The sequence below is a fragment of the Tursiops truncatus genome, chromosome X, assembly GCF_011762595.2.
Source record: "Tursiops truncatus isolate mTurTru1 chromosome X, mTurTru1.mat.Y, whole genome shotgun sequence".
Taxonomy (NCBI): Eukaryota; Metazoa; Chordata; class Mammalia; order Artiodactyla; family Delphinidae; genus Tursiops; species Tursiops truncatus.
Genome location: NC_047055.1, coordinates 102260610 through 102277467, shown reverse-complemented (window position 1 = coordinate 102277467; position 16858 = coordinate 102260610). Strand labels below are relative to the sequence as shown.

Below are 16858 nucleotides of genomic sequence, written 5' to 3'. Positions count from 1 at the left end.
CTGAAGAACACCACCAGACCTGGCTGACCATTTGGTCTACACACATCTCCGCCCTCAGTGTTACTTGATAATTTCCATTAGGGTCTAAAGACCCTTTCTCTCCTCAAGCCACACTCATTTCCAAGATTACCTGACCTTTTATTTCCGTGAAAAGACAGACCTCTCCAGCTTGCCTTCTCTTAGCCACTTCTGAGGAAGCATTTTCAGCTACTGCGCTTCCGGTGATCCACTGAGCTGTAATTTATTTTCATTTCGACTGAGCCCTTTTCGGCATTTTGACCTCTGGCACTCATCTTCTTCCCGAAACCTAGGCCTGCCAGTGTGGCTGAGCCACACTGACTCCATTCTGTCAGCTCCATCCTGGGCACACAGGCCTGCCGCCTCCCTCCCCTTTCTGTGTGACGGACTGTGCCCAAGCCAGACAAGTTCCCTGTCAGTCAGCTTTTTATCCTTACCTTCATCTGATACAAAAACTGGAAGAATGCCCGTTGCTGGCGCAGATGGTTAATGGTCCTGAGAGCACCCCACCCGCCCCCGCCCAGAGGGGAGGAGAAAGCCCCAGTTTCCAGCCGTGCATACATGCTTTGGCCCCTTTAAGTCCCCCTGTACCCCTTTCGGTGGCAGGGGAATCACCGTCCACCTGCTGCCGCGCACAATAAACTTCCTAATTGTACTTTAAGGAGTTGCCTGCTTCGTTTTTTGGTCTTGGAGGCTATTATTCAGTAATCCCTCTTCGGTAACCTTTCCAACACTACTCCCCACTCCTTCACTACCCCATCACCCAAAGGGAGGTCTTCCCCGAGGCGCTGTATCCAAGCACCTTTCTTATGTGTTTCTCATCTCACGCCTTGCAGCTATCAATTCTGTGGAGCTCACTCTCAGATCTCTCCGGACTGTCCGTTTACCCCCTCCTAAAACAAACACAGTGTTTCCACATTCAAAAGGATCATTATCTTCTTCCAACCAAATCCTCTCCCCTCATTGCCTTTCCTTACATTTTCCAGTCAGTCCCCTGGCCTTGGGTACTCTCTTTTCAAATAAGTCCCATAACTTGGCCTTTGCGATTGCCTCCTAACGAGTCTTTCAACCTGTAAAAGTTTTATTTTTACTTTGGGGCAGATAAAACTGCCGGAGTACATCTTTTTAGCTATTTCTCACCTGCTAAATGATTTTCAGAGGCTCCCTGACACCGACCACACACCTCTGCCCAATATTCATGTCACTATAATGTGACCCCAACCTTCCTCTGCAGCCTTCCTTCCTCCCCGACCCCACCTCCTGCTTGGACCCTATCTAACTGGACCAGTGGCTCCTTCCTGCCCTTGGCCCAAGGCCCTCATCTCTACATCTTCAGTTATGCTATACCTTCTTCAACATATGCTCAGTTCCTACTCCATCCTTCAAAACCCTTCACAAATATCAATTCGTCGAAAAGCCTTCTCTGATCTCCGAAATGAATGAAACTTTAGTACCACGTTGCCTTGTTCTAACTGAATAGCCAGTCCTTTGCGGGCTAGGACTATGTCTTTCATCTTCGTACCCCAAAGGCATTTATGACAATCCCTTGTCCGGAACCGATATTAGATAATTTAGCAGATGATTTAAACCTCTGAGCAAACAGTTCACCATTTCCAGACCTTAGGAGAGAACAAAATCCAGGAGTAGCTGAGACAGACACTTACCCATGGATTCCGAAGTTTGACTGCCCACCACCCGGAGCAGCATCGGCTGGCTGCTGTCTGACCTCTGAAGAGACGTAGAAGGAGAGGACGCCGTTGTACCATTCACCTTGGCCTCTGCCTGGGGCTGAGGCATTCAAAAGAAAAGAGAATTATTTTTCATAATAAAACACGCAAACAAATATATACCTATTACAGACACTCAAAACTCAGAAATTACGACTTTTCCTACTTCGAAACCTCCCAAAGATGGTTACATTTGGGAAATTTCACTGTTGATAAGATCCATGGATACTGTCTGTGTACCTGAATTGTACCCCCTTCTAAGTTTGAAATACATTACAGCTATGGTGGAATACGATATAGAAAATGATTAGCCTAAATAACTGAAAGATTTAGAAGGTCATGTGAGAATGGTGAAACCATATGAGACCACAAAAATGTAGTGGAGAATTCTTATTTTTGTGAAGTATTAAAGAACAAGATGGAGAGAACATATCTCAAATTTTTAAATTCCCAGAAAGCCAGGACTGTGTGCAGGTGGGGCCTTCCACAATGCATATCCTGCTATATTTTCAATGGAGACTTAAAAAAATTATGTTTTAGGGATTATCAAAAGAAAAAACCCAAAGGTATACCAGAAAATAAGACTAATTGGAAAAAAAAAAAAAAAAAAAAGAGTTCCGGGCTTCCCTGGTGGCGCAGTGGTTGAGAGTCTGCCTGCCGATGCAGGGGACGCGGGTTCGTGCCCCGGTCCGGGAAGATCCCACATGCCGCGGAGCGGCTGGGCCCGTGAGACATGGCCGCTGGGCCTGCGCATCTGGAGCCTGTGCTCGGCAACGGGAGAGGCCACAGCAGTGAGACGCCCGCATGCCGCAAAAAAAAAAAAAAAAAAAAAAAAAAGAGTTCCATTTCAAGAGGTAAAATTTTCACTTTGAGGTAACTAGTGGAAACCTTACTGTATTTTTTTTCCCAAGATGAATTTTAAATCAGTCAAATAAAAGACATTTTTGTAGGAAACAGTCTGGAACAACTATAAAATGACATGCTAGTCGTTCCTCCTCTTCTTATATCCCTTGATATCTAGCACTTTGCTAGGCACATACTAAGTAATTAACAAATCAATGCTTATTACAGTTCTGAAAAGGACTCGGAGTTCTTAGTGTTTAGTTTGAAGAGGGGAAAATGATGTTTTGTAAATATCCCATGTTACAGAGAGGTGGCTCTCACTTGCTCCAGCAGCTGCCTTAGCCTATGTAACTGTGATTCCAGCTGTTTATTGTGGTCTTCCAGGATTTGCATCCTGGCTTCCAGGCGGCCTTTGTGTTGACGCAGTAGCTTGGCCTCAGCAATGAGCTCAGCATCCCGGGGACTCTGGGGAGAGGTGGGCATCATTTCAGGAGGGGACGGCAGTGGGGATAGGCCTTTATGTTCATGCTGCTGCTTGAGACGATCATATTCTGCTTGCAGATTCCTGTTCGGCATCAAAGAAGTGGAAAAGAAAAGAAAAAGGAAAATTGAATATCATCACCAGATTTCTTATACAATGGCAGAGAGATACATCTGACCACCACCAAACACAATAGCAAGCAAAAGGGAGGCACTTAATGAATGGTTTTTATGACGACGATTTTAGTGATGCTAAAAAAACAAAATAAAATTTGAAGCGTCTGCCCGGAATATGTGAGGGGGAGATGCTTTTCAATCTTCTATACTCAAAGCCTTATGAGTGCTATGTTTACATAATTAAGCAGCAAAGGAGTTAATCATTTTGTAAATATTTTCTAATACTGTCATGAGATTACAATTCTTATACCTCTGTCAACACTTCGCTTTGCTTAAAAAAACATCAAATATTTTCAACAGCAACGTGCAAGAACATAGTAAGAGTGTACCCATGTACCCACCACAGCATTTAACATTTGCCATATTTTCTTCAAATTTCTTTGACGAAATAAAATATGACAGTTACAGCTGAAGCTTCCCCACAGATTCTCCTTACTATGATATCAGTTCCCCGCTCACCAATGCCCCCAAGGAGATAATGCCATCCTGAGTTCCACGACCATCATTACCACGAATGCATCCACAAATACTGGCTTGCTGAGATTCGGCTTTTTCGACTCTACATAAATGGCCATTTCACGTGATTCAATCTAATAGCATTATTTTGCATGTTCTTAAACTTTATGTTTAAGAACTCTGTTGAAGCATGTACATACCATTGTAAGAGTTGCTTTTTGCCTTCAACACCGTTTTGGAGATTTATCCATGCTGATACATAATAGTTCATGATTTTAACGGCTGTAAGGTTATTATTCTGCTGCTTGAATATGCCAACAACATTCTCCTGTCAATGAACATTTAGGTTGTTGCCAACTTGTCACTATTACAAAGAGTGACGCAATGAACTTCTGTCTACCTGTCTCCTTGGATACCTGTTTAAGAGATTCTTTACAGAATATATGTAGATGTAAAATTGCTGGGTTCTAGCAACATCTTCAACATTGCTACAGATCACCAAACTGCTCTCCTAAGAGATTTTATACCTATTTACTCTCCCACCAGTAGTGAGTGAGATTTTCCATTTGGTCACATCTTCATCAAATACTTGGTGTTACCAAACATTTAAGTTTTGGTTGATGGGTATATTTTAATGAGCACATCTCTGACTACTGGTGAGGCTGAACTTTTTCTGTTTTGGCCGTACCGCATGGCTTGTGGGATCTTAGTTCCCTGACCAGGGATCGAACCCACGTCCTTGGCAGTGAAAGCACAGAGCCCTAACCACTGGACCGCCAGGGAATTCCCCGAGGCTGAACTTGTTTTATGTTAGTTGGCTTTTCATGTTTCCTTACCCATTTCCCTACTGGGTTGTCTTTGTCTTATTCACGTTCTGGGTATGTTCGAGATGCTTATCCTTTGCCAGTTATATGCACAGCAGATATTATCTCCTACACATATCTTAGCATAGCTGACCTTTAACTTTATTCTTGGCATCTTATTGTACAACAGTTTTTAATTTCAAAACACTCCTCCATGTTTCCTGCTTTTTATGTTTTAAGAAAATCTTCCTTACACCTACATTTTAAAGTTCAAAATTTTGTTTTTCACAGTTAGGACTTTACGCAGACTCTTTTATGTTTGGTGTGAACATAAACTCTAATTTTACTATCCCCACATAGACAAGTTATTAAGCCAGCCCCACTCATTGTGTAGGCCACCTTTTGCCCACTGATTTCTATGGCATTTATATAATACATCAAACATCCATAAATACACAAGTGTGCTTCTGAGCTCTCTAGTCTCTGCTGTTGGTTTATCTGTCTGTCCCTGTGCAATTCCACACTATGGCTTTAAATACATTGTCTGTCTGGTAGGCCATCTTGCTCCCACTTTGTTTTGTCTTAAAAATTTTCTTAGACTTCTCTGATCATCCCTATGATTTTAGTGTCAAGATTTCATATTTCAGGAAAATCCTTGTTGAAATTCCGGGTTTCACTTACAATGACTGTATAGATTAAAATGGGAAGAGCTGACTCCGTGTTATTGAGTCTTCATATCCAGGAATATGGTGAAGCTCTTCAGTTATTCTAGTCTCCTTTTATGTCCATTAACAATGTCCTGGGACTTCCCTGGTGGTGCAGCGGTTAGGAGTCTGCCTGCCAATGCAGGGGGCACGGGTTCAAGCCCTGGTCCGGGAAGATCCCCCATGCCGCGGAGCAACTAAGCCCATGCACCACAACTACTGAGCCCACGTGCCACAACTACTGAAGCCTGCCTGCCTAGCTAGAGCCTGTGCTCTGCAACAAGAGAAGCCACCGCAATTAGAAGCCTGCACACTGCAACGAAGAGTAGCCCCTGCTCACCGCAACTAGAGAAAGCCCGTGCGCAGCAACGAAGACCCAACACAGCCAAAATTAAATAAATTTTAAAAAAACAGGGCTCCCCTGGTGGCGCAGTGGTTGAGGGTCCACCTGCCAATGCAGGGGACGCAGGTTCGTGCCCCGGTCCGGGAAGATCCCACATGCTGCCGAGCGGCTGGGCCCGTGAGCCATGGCCGCTGAGCCTGCGCGTCCAGAGCCTGTGCCCCGCAACGGGAGAGGCCACAACAGTGAGAGGCCCGCGTACCGCAAAAACCAAACAAACAAAAAACAACAAAAACAAAGTTCTGTAACTTCCTGTGTTTTTCCTCTAGCTTTTAGGTTGAATGCTTAAATCATTTTTCTTATTTTTATGCTTTTTAATAAATACACATAGGGGTATAGATTTCCTTCTTGCTTTAGAATTGCTGAGAATACAATTCCAACGGAGGACACCTGTTATTTGATACCCAGCAAATGAGCAGAACTCTATACCTTTCTTCCAGTTACGATGAATACCAAAATAAGATGACGGATTTCTGTGGCTCACAGATGCTGTTTCATCGGGTTAGAGAATGTCCTATCCACAAATGTGGGAGATGTGTGTCTATGAGAAAAGACGTGAGAGGCAAGTGGCGGGCAGGCAGAAGAGTCTTCCCATCGTCCCTCGGGGATGGCACGTCTTCCGAAATGCCTAGTTTCAAAAATGCTGGATCTCTGCACCGAAGATGATTTTATTTCAATCCAATCTATTTTTGTTTTTGGCTTGTCTTTTGTTTAAAGCTCTACCCTGGACCTAACGTTACAAGTTTTCTAGGAATTTGTTTAAAGTCATACAGGAAAATCAATCTATGATCTTTTTCATTTACAGGAATATAGTATCCTATCTGTATTGATTGAAATCCTATCTGCTGTCAATCTTCAAGGAGAGTTATATGTGCAGTTTGTTTCATAGCCATCTGCTTTGACAAAGCAGTAATAAGAAGAAATTCATCAAAATAAGTTTACCCTCAGCCAGATTGTACACATAGGTCCTCTGGGTGTGAACCACCATAAGCAGTTGTTCACATTAATTAAATCCAATTTCTGGCCGCTTAACTGACAATCATCGAAATGTTTCCGTGAACCTGAAGCAGCATCCAATGTTCACAAGGTTTCATTTGATAGGAATTATCTTCTATTTTTTTTCCCTTGAAGTGTTCACTAAAAGAAATCCACCTTCATTGAAATGTCCCAGTTGGTAACACCTTTTTATGTAGAATCCTATTCAAGACTTTTCTTTCTACCAGAGTGGGTCATCCACGATGCTCTTTTTGAAAACATTGTTTTTAGACATGGACTTCAGGACAGTACAACAAACGATTACTATCCTCCCAGTTACTTTTCACAAAGTTACTGACAGGAGACCACCTTTTCCAGAGACGTCTTTCTCTGGGTCTAGTTTCCCACAGAGCTCTCCTTTACTGAGTTATTTCTAAGTGCCCTTGTTCAGAAACCATGGTTTAATACACACAAGACACTGCACTTCTGTTTTTTATGCTTTCCACTGAAAAACAGAAAAAGCTCATTTGAATCAGCCAGGGCTTCCCAAAGCTGAGCTGTAAAGAATACCAATTGCTCTACATAGGCCTTTCTTGCCTTCCCAGATGTTTGAAATTTCTCTCGGGAGACCATTTCCTTAAAGACCCACATCATTCTTCAGTTTTGGAAGATTCTCGGCTCTTATCGCTTCAAATGTTGCTTCTCTGCCATTTCCTCCATTCTCTCTTCTGAAACTTGTACTAGGTGTATGTTAGAGTCTTGTGGTCAATTCCCCATCTTTCTTTAATTGCTTATTTAATATTTATCTGTTCTTCTTGGTGCTGTGCATAGTAAAGTCCTCAGCAGCATCTTTTCAATTCCTTATCTTCCCTGACTGGGTCCAGCCTAGAATTTACCCTGTCTATTGAGTTCAGTAGCTTCAATGATGATAGTTTTTAATTTCCAAAGATGTCTTTTCCAGATCCATCTGTACTTCATCAATTTCTGTTTTTTAATTTATTTTAATAAATGGTATTTCCTTATTTATGTCTTTCATAAATGGTATTTCCTTATTTATGTCTTTGAGCGTACTTACAATCTTTGTTGGACCGTTTTATTTTATTTTCGTCTAGGCTTAATTCATCATCTGATGGCCAGTTTGCGGGGGCTATCTCAAGTCTGCGTGTGTTTTGGATTTTGGTTTGGAGACATTTTGAAAGGGATAGAGTGTGTTTTCTGCTATATTTCGTGTTCTCCATTCTATTTCTCTCTCCTTCTGAACTGACAGTTCTCTGTGAAGTGGTTTTATGGCTGTTTCCACTCAGGCAGCAGGGTCTCAGGGCCTCTAGTCTAGGGCTAGATCTTATATTGGTAGTTTGAAGCTCCTACATTGAGTGATATGAATGCAGTTATTGCTAATTTCATCACCAGGCAGCATGGTTCAGGTCCTGGCTTCAAGGCTGTGATGCTCCCCTTTCTCAACCATACTTCTCACTTCTTCCCTAGGTTCTATGCATTAGGTCCATGGCTACATACATATAAGCTGTAGTCCCCTGCTGCAGTCCAAATGGTTCTCTTTTTCATTTTCCTTTCAAATATAAGTGAGTATGTGTCTGTCTCTCTCCAGGTGTGTTTTGGCAGGACCCTGATTTCAAATCTGGCTCTGAGCCCTGACCTGGTGAGGAGAATTTTAATTCCTGTTATTCCAACAGGAGTTGAAAGTCCACTGACCAGCGTGTGAGCCCCACACACTGCTCACCACGTCCTGCACTCCCCCTCCCCCCAACTCCCCATTTCTGGTCCACAGAAATGTTCATCTTGTTTTCAAGCCCAACTATGGCTTTTAAATTTTTTTCACTCCATATATTACCTACCACTGCACAAATGGTAGGAGAAGAAGATGCCTTAAAGCAAAAGCTAACCTTATCTTCATCAGAAGCCTACCAGGACATGTTGATTTTGTAAATGTACGGTCAAGGTTCCCACAGTACTCGTTCAAATCTAAATTTACCAGAACAGGGTTCAGTGAACCAAACAAGTGACCTCCCCTAAACAAATACGTGGCATACATAAAACTTCTATTGAGCTCAATAACAAACATTTATTTTGAGGGAATAGTTTTTTTCCTGAAGCTCTGAGGCAGGACAAGCTGTCATGCCAAAGGTTCGAAAAGCCAGAAATAGCACCCGAAATAGCTCAAAAGGAGGTATCTTGGCCAGAAACCAAGTAAAATACAAAGTTCTTTGACTTGAGTCTAAGTTCTCTTTTACAGGTATTTATAAATTTTGATGAAGATTACCAAGAAAAACTGATGTGCAAAGAGTTGAATTAGGGCTTCCCTGGTGACACAGTGGTTAAGAATCTGCCTGCCACTGCAGGGGACACAGGTTTGAGCCCTGGTCCGGGAAGATCCCACATGCCGCGGAGCAACTAAACCCGTGCGCCACAACTACTGAGCCTGCGCGCCACAGCTACTGAGCCCGGGTGCAGCAACTACTGAAGCCCATGCACCTTGACCTGTGCTCCGCAACAAGAGAAGCCACCGCAGTAAGAAGCCTGTGCACCGCAACGAAGAGTAGCCCCCGCTCACCGCAACTAGAGAAAGCCCGCGCGCAGCAACGAAGACCCAACGCAGCCAAAAATAAATAAAAATAAAATTAATTTTTAAAAAAGCTTAAAAAAAAAGAGTTGAATTAGAGATAACTTTTACTAAACATTTCCTAATAAATGTGGTCATGGTTACAGAGCAGTGTTAGGGGCTGGGAAATGAAGGCAGTTAACCCTTATGAACTAAGTCATTTTCTTAAATTTAACAACTTCTATGCCAGTACCTTTTAAAGTACATCGTAATGCTGGATATTTTTAGATGCGGTATTTATAAAGCACATAGGGGATATCATTTCCATAAAAGATCAGTGAGATACCACTGTTCCAGGGTGAGTCATTTTAAACCTTAACCACAAGTACATAATCTGCTCATTTTAACAGTTGGCTGTCAATTTATATTGTTTGTTACAGATATATATTTTGCTTTTCTTGAAGTTATACATGTACGTTTCACCCCTATTGATTCTCTAATTGTTAGACGGTGTTTGTGGAGTCATTTCAACGTAGATGAATATATGTCAGGGATCAGACAATGACTCCACAGAGAATCTGTTTAGGTTCTTGATTATCTTGTAAATTATATTTCTCTGGTAGCTCCCTAAAGAACACGAATTCAAATTCACTTCACATGGTTTCTGTCACAATTTCTTCCCGCAGCCAGTCTTGCTAAAAAAAAAAAAGTCTCCCATCCATTATTAATTTCTTACTCTCCATAGAGCTTAAAAAAATCCCTCCATTCTACAACTATGTAGCTGTATCTGATTAATTTTATGTCATCACGTGTATAAATGTGGTTGTCCAGATACAAATTTACATTAAAAATTTTTTCCTAACTAGCTAATGGATATAAGAAACAAATCAAAAAAAAAAAAAGAGAGAGAGAGAGAGAAATCAAATTGGCCTTACCTCTACCTGCTGAAAACATGAAAGCACCTGGTCCCTCTAGCAATCCTAACAAGCTACATGCTAGTTATAATAAAGAACATTACAAGAATCTTTGTGTAAGTTCTATTAATTTACTGATGTCAACCAAGTGTTTTCAATGTAGGTCATGTACTCTTTAAATGGAACTTCCGTACTGTGTGTAATTATATCATTGAAGGCCACTTTCCAGTGATCACTGTCTTAACAAGTCTTCTACATTAAACTGTATATCAAAGCATGAGCACACACAGGATCCGTTTCATAAAGTGGGAACAACTACAAAGGTCTGCATCTAAAAAGATTAGGCCCAGAGAAATCTAGCTTTACCCTCATACAGTGTTAAAAGCAGCTAAATCAAATCCACCAATCTGGATTCAGGCAAATGTAGTAAATCACACAGAACTATTACAGCAACTATAAATCTAGCAAATTAGCAGTTTCTAAAAAAAAAAAGGGAAAGACAAATTTCGCAGGCGTGAGGTATTTTAAAAACTGGAAATTGCACAGAGCCTTTTTCAATTATAATTAAAATATTTAAAGCTATACTGTAAAATTTTATCAAACACAAAGTCAAAAATACCCCTAAACTAGATGGAAAGAGACATTAATATGCCTTGGCACTACCAGTGTTAATTATGGAGCCGCTCACAGGGTGGGAAGTAAAAATATGCATATTTTAGGTCTGCCTTAAGCAAAACAGTAAAAATGGCAGGAACCCCCCCCCCCCAGGCTCTTGTTTCTAATCCTCTTCTCTTAACATTGTCCCCTTGTAATGCATGTAGAGCTCTTAAATTCCAACCCCTTTCCTACTGAATAAACCTTACTGGGATTTTATAATAATGTACCATTTCTTCCAGTGATATCTGCATTTAAAAGCGATGTTGAAGCAGGACTTCCCTGGTGGCGCAGGGATTGAGAATCTGCCTGCCAATGCAGGGGACACAGGTTCGATCCCGGTCCGGAAAGATTCCACATGCGGTGGAGCAACTAAGCCATTGCGCCACAACTACTGAGCCTGTGTGCCACAACTACTGAAGCCCGCGTGCCTACAGCCAGTGCTCCACAGCAAGAGAAACCACTGCAACGAAGAGTAGCCCCCGCTCGCCGCAACTAGAGAAAGCCCACACGCAGCAACAAAGACCCAAGGCAGCCAAAAAAATAAATACCTTTACTTATAAAAAGCGATGTTGAAGCAAGTAAAGAAAAATATGAGAAGTTTTTTTGGACACATTGCCTTTTTGGTGCCTTTTATCACCCACGGCTGAGGTGGGAATTGGAACAGGGTTTGAGAGCACGGTTCTGGAGTTAGAAAGACCTTGATTCACAGCCAGGCTCTGCCAGCTGCTGAGGCTGGGCAACTGACCTAAGCACTCAACCCACCAGGAGGTTCAGCGAGCCAGTGCGGTCTACATTCCCTATGTACAACTTTGTTAGAACCAGACCCAGCCCAATCTAAGTGTTCATAATTATTATGACTTCTTCCTCTATATTGTGTACTCTTTGGATTTGGAACCTCAGGTGTGCTGAAAGCTTCTTACCAAAGGAAAGCACTTAAATTGTCTGAAATAAAAGCAATCTAATAACACCCACTGAACTTGGCAGAATATATATATAGAGAGAGAGACAGTGAGAGAGAGAGAGAAAGAGAGAGAGAGAGGGAGAGCGTGAGCGCTTAGAAACTGATTCACCATTTGCTCTCTTTAATTCTTGCGCCCCCTCCCCAGTCATGATTGTAGCTACCCCAGAATCCGGGAATTGTATATTTTCCATCATCTGTGCTATAGTAAAGTGTATCACAGCTGAGCAGCTGGGCAAAATGAAATCACTGAGCTAAGATCACTAGCATGAGATTTCCTTAGATTCCACCAAATCTGCTGGGCATGTGACAGAATGATAAAATTCTGTCCACAGATTACTGCTGTAATAAACTGTTCAGACCACGTCTACAGGGTTAATGTACTCACATATACTCTATTCTCAGGATTTTCCCTTGACATAGTGATCTATATCTTGCTTGAGCTCCATGAGACAGAACCTGACAGTATTAATGGGCTTTAGTTTTTCTTTTAATCTTCAATGAGTGAGATATTTTTTCACAAATTCCTGATCAAGGACTAACACAGTATTGTCCAAGAATAAATGTATTAATCAAAAGTTCAACACAAGAAGAGAAGAATTCATTCAAAAAAATCCTGTTATACCTGGAAAGAAAGCAGACAGCCAAAACCCAAGACAAATATGACCGTGACTAGTCTTAACCATACACAAAGCACACTAGGACTGGAAAGGTTTTAGAAGTGAGGAAGTCTAGTCTCCAGGAATAGTACCATTGGGAAAAGTGTGTTTCAGTTTTCAGACAAATACAGTAAAATATTAAACTTTCATCATTTGTGGTCAGCAAAACGCTGTAACAGTCTCTAGGAGAAGCATAATTTTAGGCTTTGTGTGTCCTGGCTTGAATCCCTCACGAGTAGTTAAGACTTGGCCTTAAATTCTCCCAGTAAGTTTATCTTGATGGCCTATTTTTCACTTCCTGGCATGCCCTGCAATATACTCTTGCCATATTTGATCCCACGGTCTCCTCTATTACAATGACAGAAACTACAGGATCATTTCTTTAAAGTAAGTCCCAGTACTCGTGCACAAATGTTCACGGCAGAATTATCCATAATAGCCATTAAGTGGAAACAACTCAAATGTCCATCAACTGCCACATGAATGTTTTAATATGTGGTATTTCTATGCGATAGAATATCATTCAGTAATAAAGAACGAAGTACTAATACATGCTACAACACAGGTGTTCCTTTAAAATATTAGGCTACGTGAAAGAAGCCACTTACAAAAGACCATGTATTGTGTTATTCCATTTATATGAAATGTCCAGAAGAAGCAAATCCATATAAAACAAAGAAGATTAGTGACTGTCTAGGGCTGGGGTGCGGTTGTTTTGGAAGAAATGGAGAGTGACTGAAAATGGGTATGGGGTTTCTTTTTGGGGTGAGGAAATTGTTCTAAAATTGCTTATGTGACGATGGTTGCACAGCTCTGTGAATACACTAATAACCAGTGACATATACACTTTAAATGCGTTAATTTTATGGTATGTGAATTATATCTTGATAAAGCTCTTATAAAAAATACGTTCTAGGGCTTCCCTGGTGGCACAGTGGTTGAGAGTCTGCCTGCCGATGCAGGGGACACGGGTTCGTGCCCTGGTCCGGGAAGATCCCGCATGCAGCGGAGCGGCTGGGCCCGTGAGCCATGGCCGCTGAGCCTGAGCGTCCGGAGCCTGTGCTCCGCAACAGGAGAGGCCACAACAGTGAGAGGCCTGCGTATCGCAAAAAAAAAAAAAAAAAAAAAAAAAAAAAAAAAAGGTTCTAAATTCAAAATATTATTTCTCACAGCAAAAAAGATTATTTCCCCAATGAAATCAATAATTTTCTAATGCTCTCTCCTACTATGGAGGAATCAAGTTTAACCGTGTACATAAGAGAAAGACGCTGTGTACATGCCTGCAGAATTATGTATGCAGACACTTCTCAGTATTTTCAGACAATGAATTTAAAAGAGAGCCCCAAAATAAGCCCAGGAAATGTTCAAGTCTGGGTTAACCTAAACAACTTCAGTGTTTTCAGTCCAGTGGAAAATGATATAAAAGACAACCCACAGAGTGGGAGAAAATATTTTCAAACAAAGCGACCAACAAGGGATTAATCTCCAAAATATACAAACAGCTCATGCAGCTCTATGTCAAAAAACCAAACAACCCAATCAAAAAATGGGCAGAAGTTCTAAACAGACATTTCTCCAAAGAAGACATACAGATGGCCAAAAAGCACATGAAAAGATGCTCAACATCACTAATTATCAGAGAAATGCAAATCAAAACTACAATGAGGTACTGCGCCTCACACCAGTCATAATGGCCATCATTAAAAACTCCATAAACAATAAATGCTGGAGAGGGTGTGGAGAAAAGGGAACCCTTCTATATTGGTGGTGGGAATGTTAATTGGTGCAGCCATTATGGAGAACAGTATGGAGGTTCCTCATAAAACTAAAAATAGAACTACCATATGATCCAGCAATCCCTCTCCTGGGCATATATCCAGAGAAAACCATACTTCAAAAAGATACATGCACCCCAATGTTCACTGCAGCACTATTTACAATAGCCAAGACATGGAAGCAACCTAAATGTCCATCGACGGATGGATGGATAAAAAAAGATGTGGGATGAAGACAGGCATAAAGACACAGACCTACTAGAGAATATGGGCAGGGGGAAGGGTAAGCTGTGACAAAGCGAGAGAGTGGCATGGACATATATACGCTACCAAACGTAAAATAGATAGCTAGTGGGAAGCAGCCGCATAGCACAGGGAGATCAGCTCCGTGCTTTGTGACCGCCTGGACGGGTGGGACAGGGAGGGTGGGAGGGAGGGAGACGCAAGAGGGAAGAGATATGGGAACATATGTATATGTATAACTGATTCACTTTGTTATAAAGCAGAAACTAACACACCATTGTAAAGCAATTATACTCCAATAAAGATGTTAAAAAAAAAAAAGATGTGGTACTTATATACAATGCAATATTACTCAGCCATAGAAAGGAATGAAATTGGGTCATTTGTAGAGACGTGGATGGACCTAGAGTCTGTCATGCAGAGTGAAGCAAGTCGGACAGAGAAAGACAAATACCATATGATATCGCTTATATATGGAATCTGAAATAAATGATACAAATGAACTTACTGACAAAACAGAAATAGAGTCACAGATGTAGAAAAACCAGCCAAGAAATCTGGCAGGGAACAAGAAAACTCCAAAGGACATTTATCCATTAATTGAATCAACATGTAAAGCCTACACCAGCACTATAGAGAGAAACATATGCGAGACACAGTCCCTTACCCTTCAAGAGCTCACCTTCTAGCGTGTGGGATATTGTTTAGTTCCATGGTGACAAACCTTACACTACTGCAAAAGGACTGGGAATTATGCTCATTGTTTAAGCTAAGAATATAGGTTATTTCTATCTTTGAAATAATCACTTTGATTTACTAGGAAATTACAGGAAAAGGATCATATGGGTTTACTTATAAATTGTAGATAGCAGACGGAGTGGTACCAAAAGGTAACCCAGAATTTGGAGACACAGAAAGAGGTCAACTTTAATTATCCACATAGCAGGAAAATAAAAAAGGGTTTGGTCATCTGCAGAAGTCATCCATTTACATAAGTAATACAAACCAGGAAACCATTTCTATCTGGGCTACTGGTGGAGAACTGGGCATAGCCAGTTACAATCAAGTACACCAGGAGGTCCTTGGTCTTCTTTCCACACGTGTTCTCTTCCTAAGAGGACCCTGTCCTCTCGCTAGGCTTCCACCTCCTCTACACCCATGACCCAACCTCCCCAACCCATTACTCCTCAGTCCAGGCTTCTCTTCTAGACTCCAGACCTGTCTTTTCAACAGTCTCCTGGATGTCTCCATTAGCCATGGGTTCTGTGAACTTAAACTTGCTAAGTACCAAGCCACACAAGGTTGATAGACTCATCACTGATCCTTCCTCTAACATTTCAGTGCCAGAAAAGCAATCAGCTTCCTCAAGTAGCATTACACAGGACCATACACGAGCTACACATCTTCAAAATGCATACCTTAATCTGTCATTGAGATGACTGTTACACCTGCATTCCTGCTAATATCTTCCCATGTGTTGGTAATACACTTTTATATCACAACCCAGGAGAGGCCTCAAGTAACAACTGGCCTTCGCATCTAACAACTTACGCAGCAAAATCCAACAGTAATTGTTATAGAAGCAAAAGTTCCTGTGTTTGGTAGACATCCATCGAAATTCAATCAGTTAACAACAATTAAGAGCTCCATATATCAAATTAATTTTGTCAGGTTATTGGTGGAAATGCTTTTTTGTGGTTTGATGGGAAAGCCAGGTCACTCACGGTGGGATGTTCCACAAAAAGACCTCATAGAATTATCTCTTCTTACAGGAGATGATTTAATACCTATCTTTGACTTTTCCAGACTAAATCATTTTGTCTCTCGGGTTGTAGGGCTTTACTACTGGAGAAAATCAGAAGTTACTTTTGTGAGAAAAATCCAGGTTTCATTTTCAGAGACATTAGTACAGACTTGTATTTCTTACCAAAGTGAGTTCCACAGAACAGTACAACTGGGCTGAGGTCAAGTATGTGTAACCAGCACTGGGTTAGACAAAGCTAATCATGTTTCTTTACTTCTGGACTCTTCAATGCAAACGCAAATTAATCAACACTTTCCAGTACAAGCACTTCCAAAGTTTATCTGTCCTTAGAATCAGTCTTTTTAGAGTATCTCAGAGGTATGTTATAGAACACATTTTGGGCAATAGTGACCTTTATCCATGGAGAACTGTCATCATTTCTTTGGTCTTTAATGGCAAGCTTTCCACAATTATCAAAGGCTACTAGAAGCAGCCACATAAAATTTCCTTCTGTCTTTGTTATAAAAATATCGATAAGGAGACTAGCCAGTAATCACACCAAGCATTAACACTGTCTAAGAGTCCAGGAATGCCTGAGTTTGAATCCAGGCCCTATTCCTTGCTAGCCGTGTGGCGTGTCCTTCATACCCTGTGTCATGGAGTCTTTATTTGGGAAACAGCCTCTCGTTCATAGGGTTGTTGTGGGGATTGAATAGGATCTTACATATACTCAGAACAGGTTTGGTCCACAGCAAGCACTCAAATGAC

General features: G+C 41.4%; 1 protein-coding gene across 7 annotated transcripts in view; it reads right to left on the bottom strand.

Annotated features, from left to right (window-relative positions):
• The window catches only part of DMD (dystrophin), a 736567-nt gene that overhangs the window by 33524 nt on the left and 686185 nt on the right, over positions 1 to 16858 (bottom strand). For all 7 annotated transcript variants that reach the window (XM_033849482.2, XM_073799481.1, XM_073799480.1 and 4 more), the window contains 2 exons: positions 2910 to 3153; positions 1683 to 1806 (listed from right to left, as the gene is read on the bottom strand). In XM_033849482.2, coding sequence (XP_033705373.2) covers positions 1683 to 1806; positions 2910 to 3153 — 368 coding nt within the window. The remainder of the gene's footprint in view (positions 1 to 1682; positions 1807 to 2909; positions 3154 to 16858) is intronic.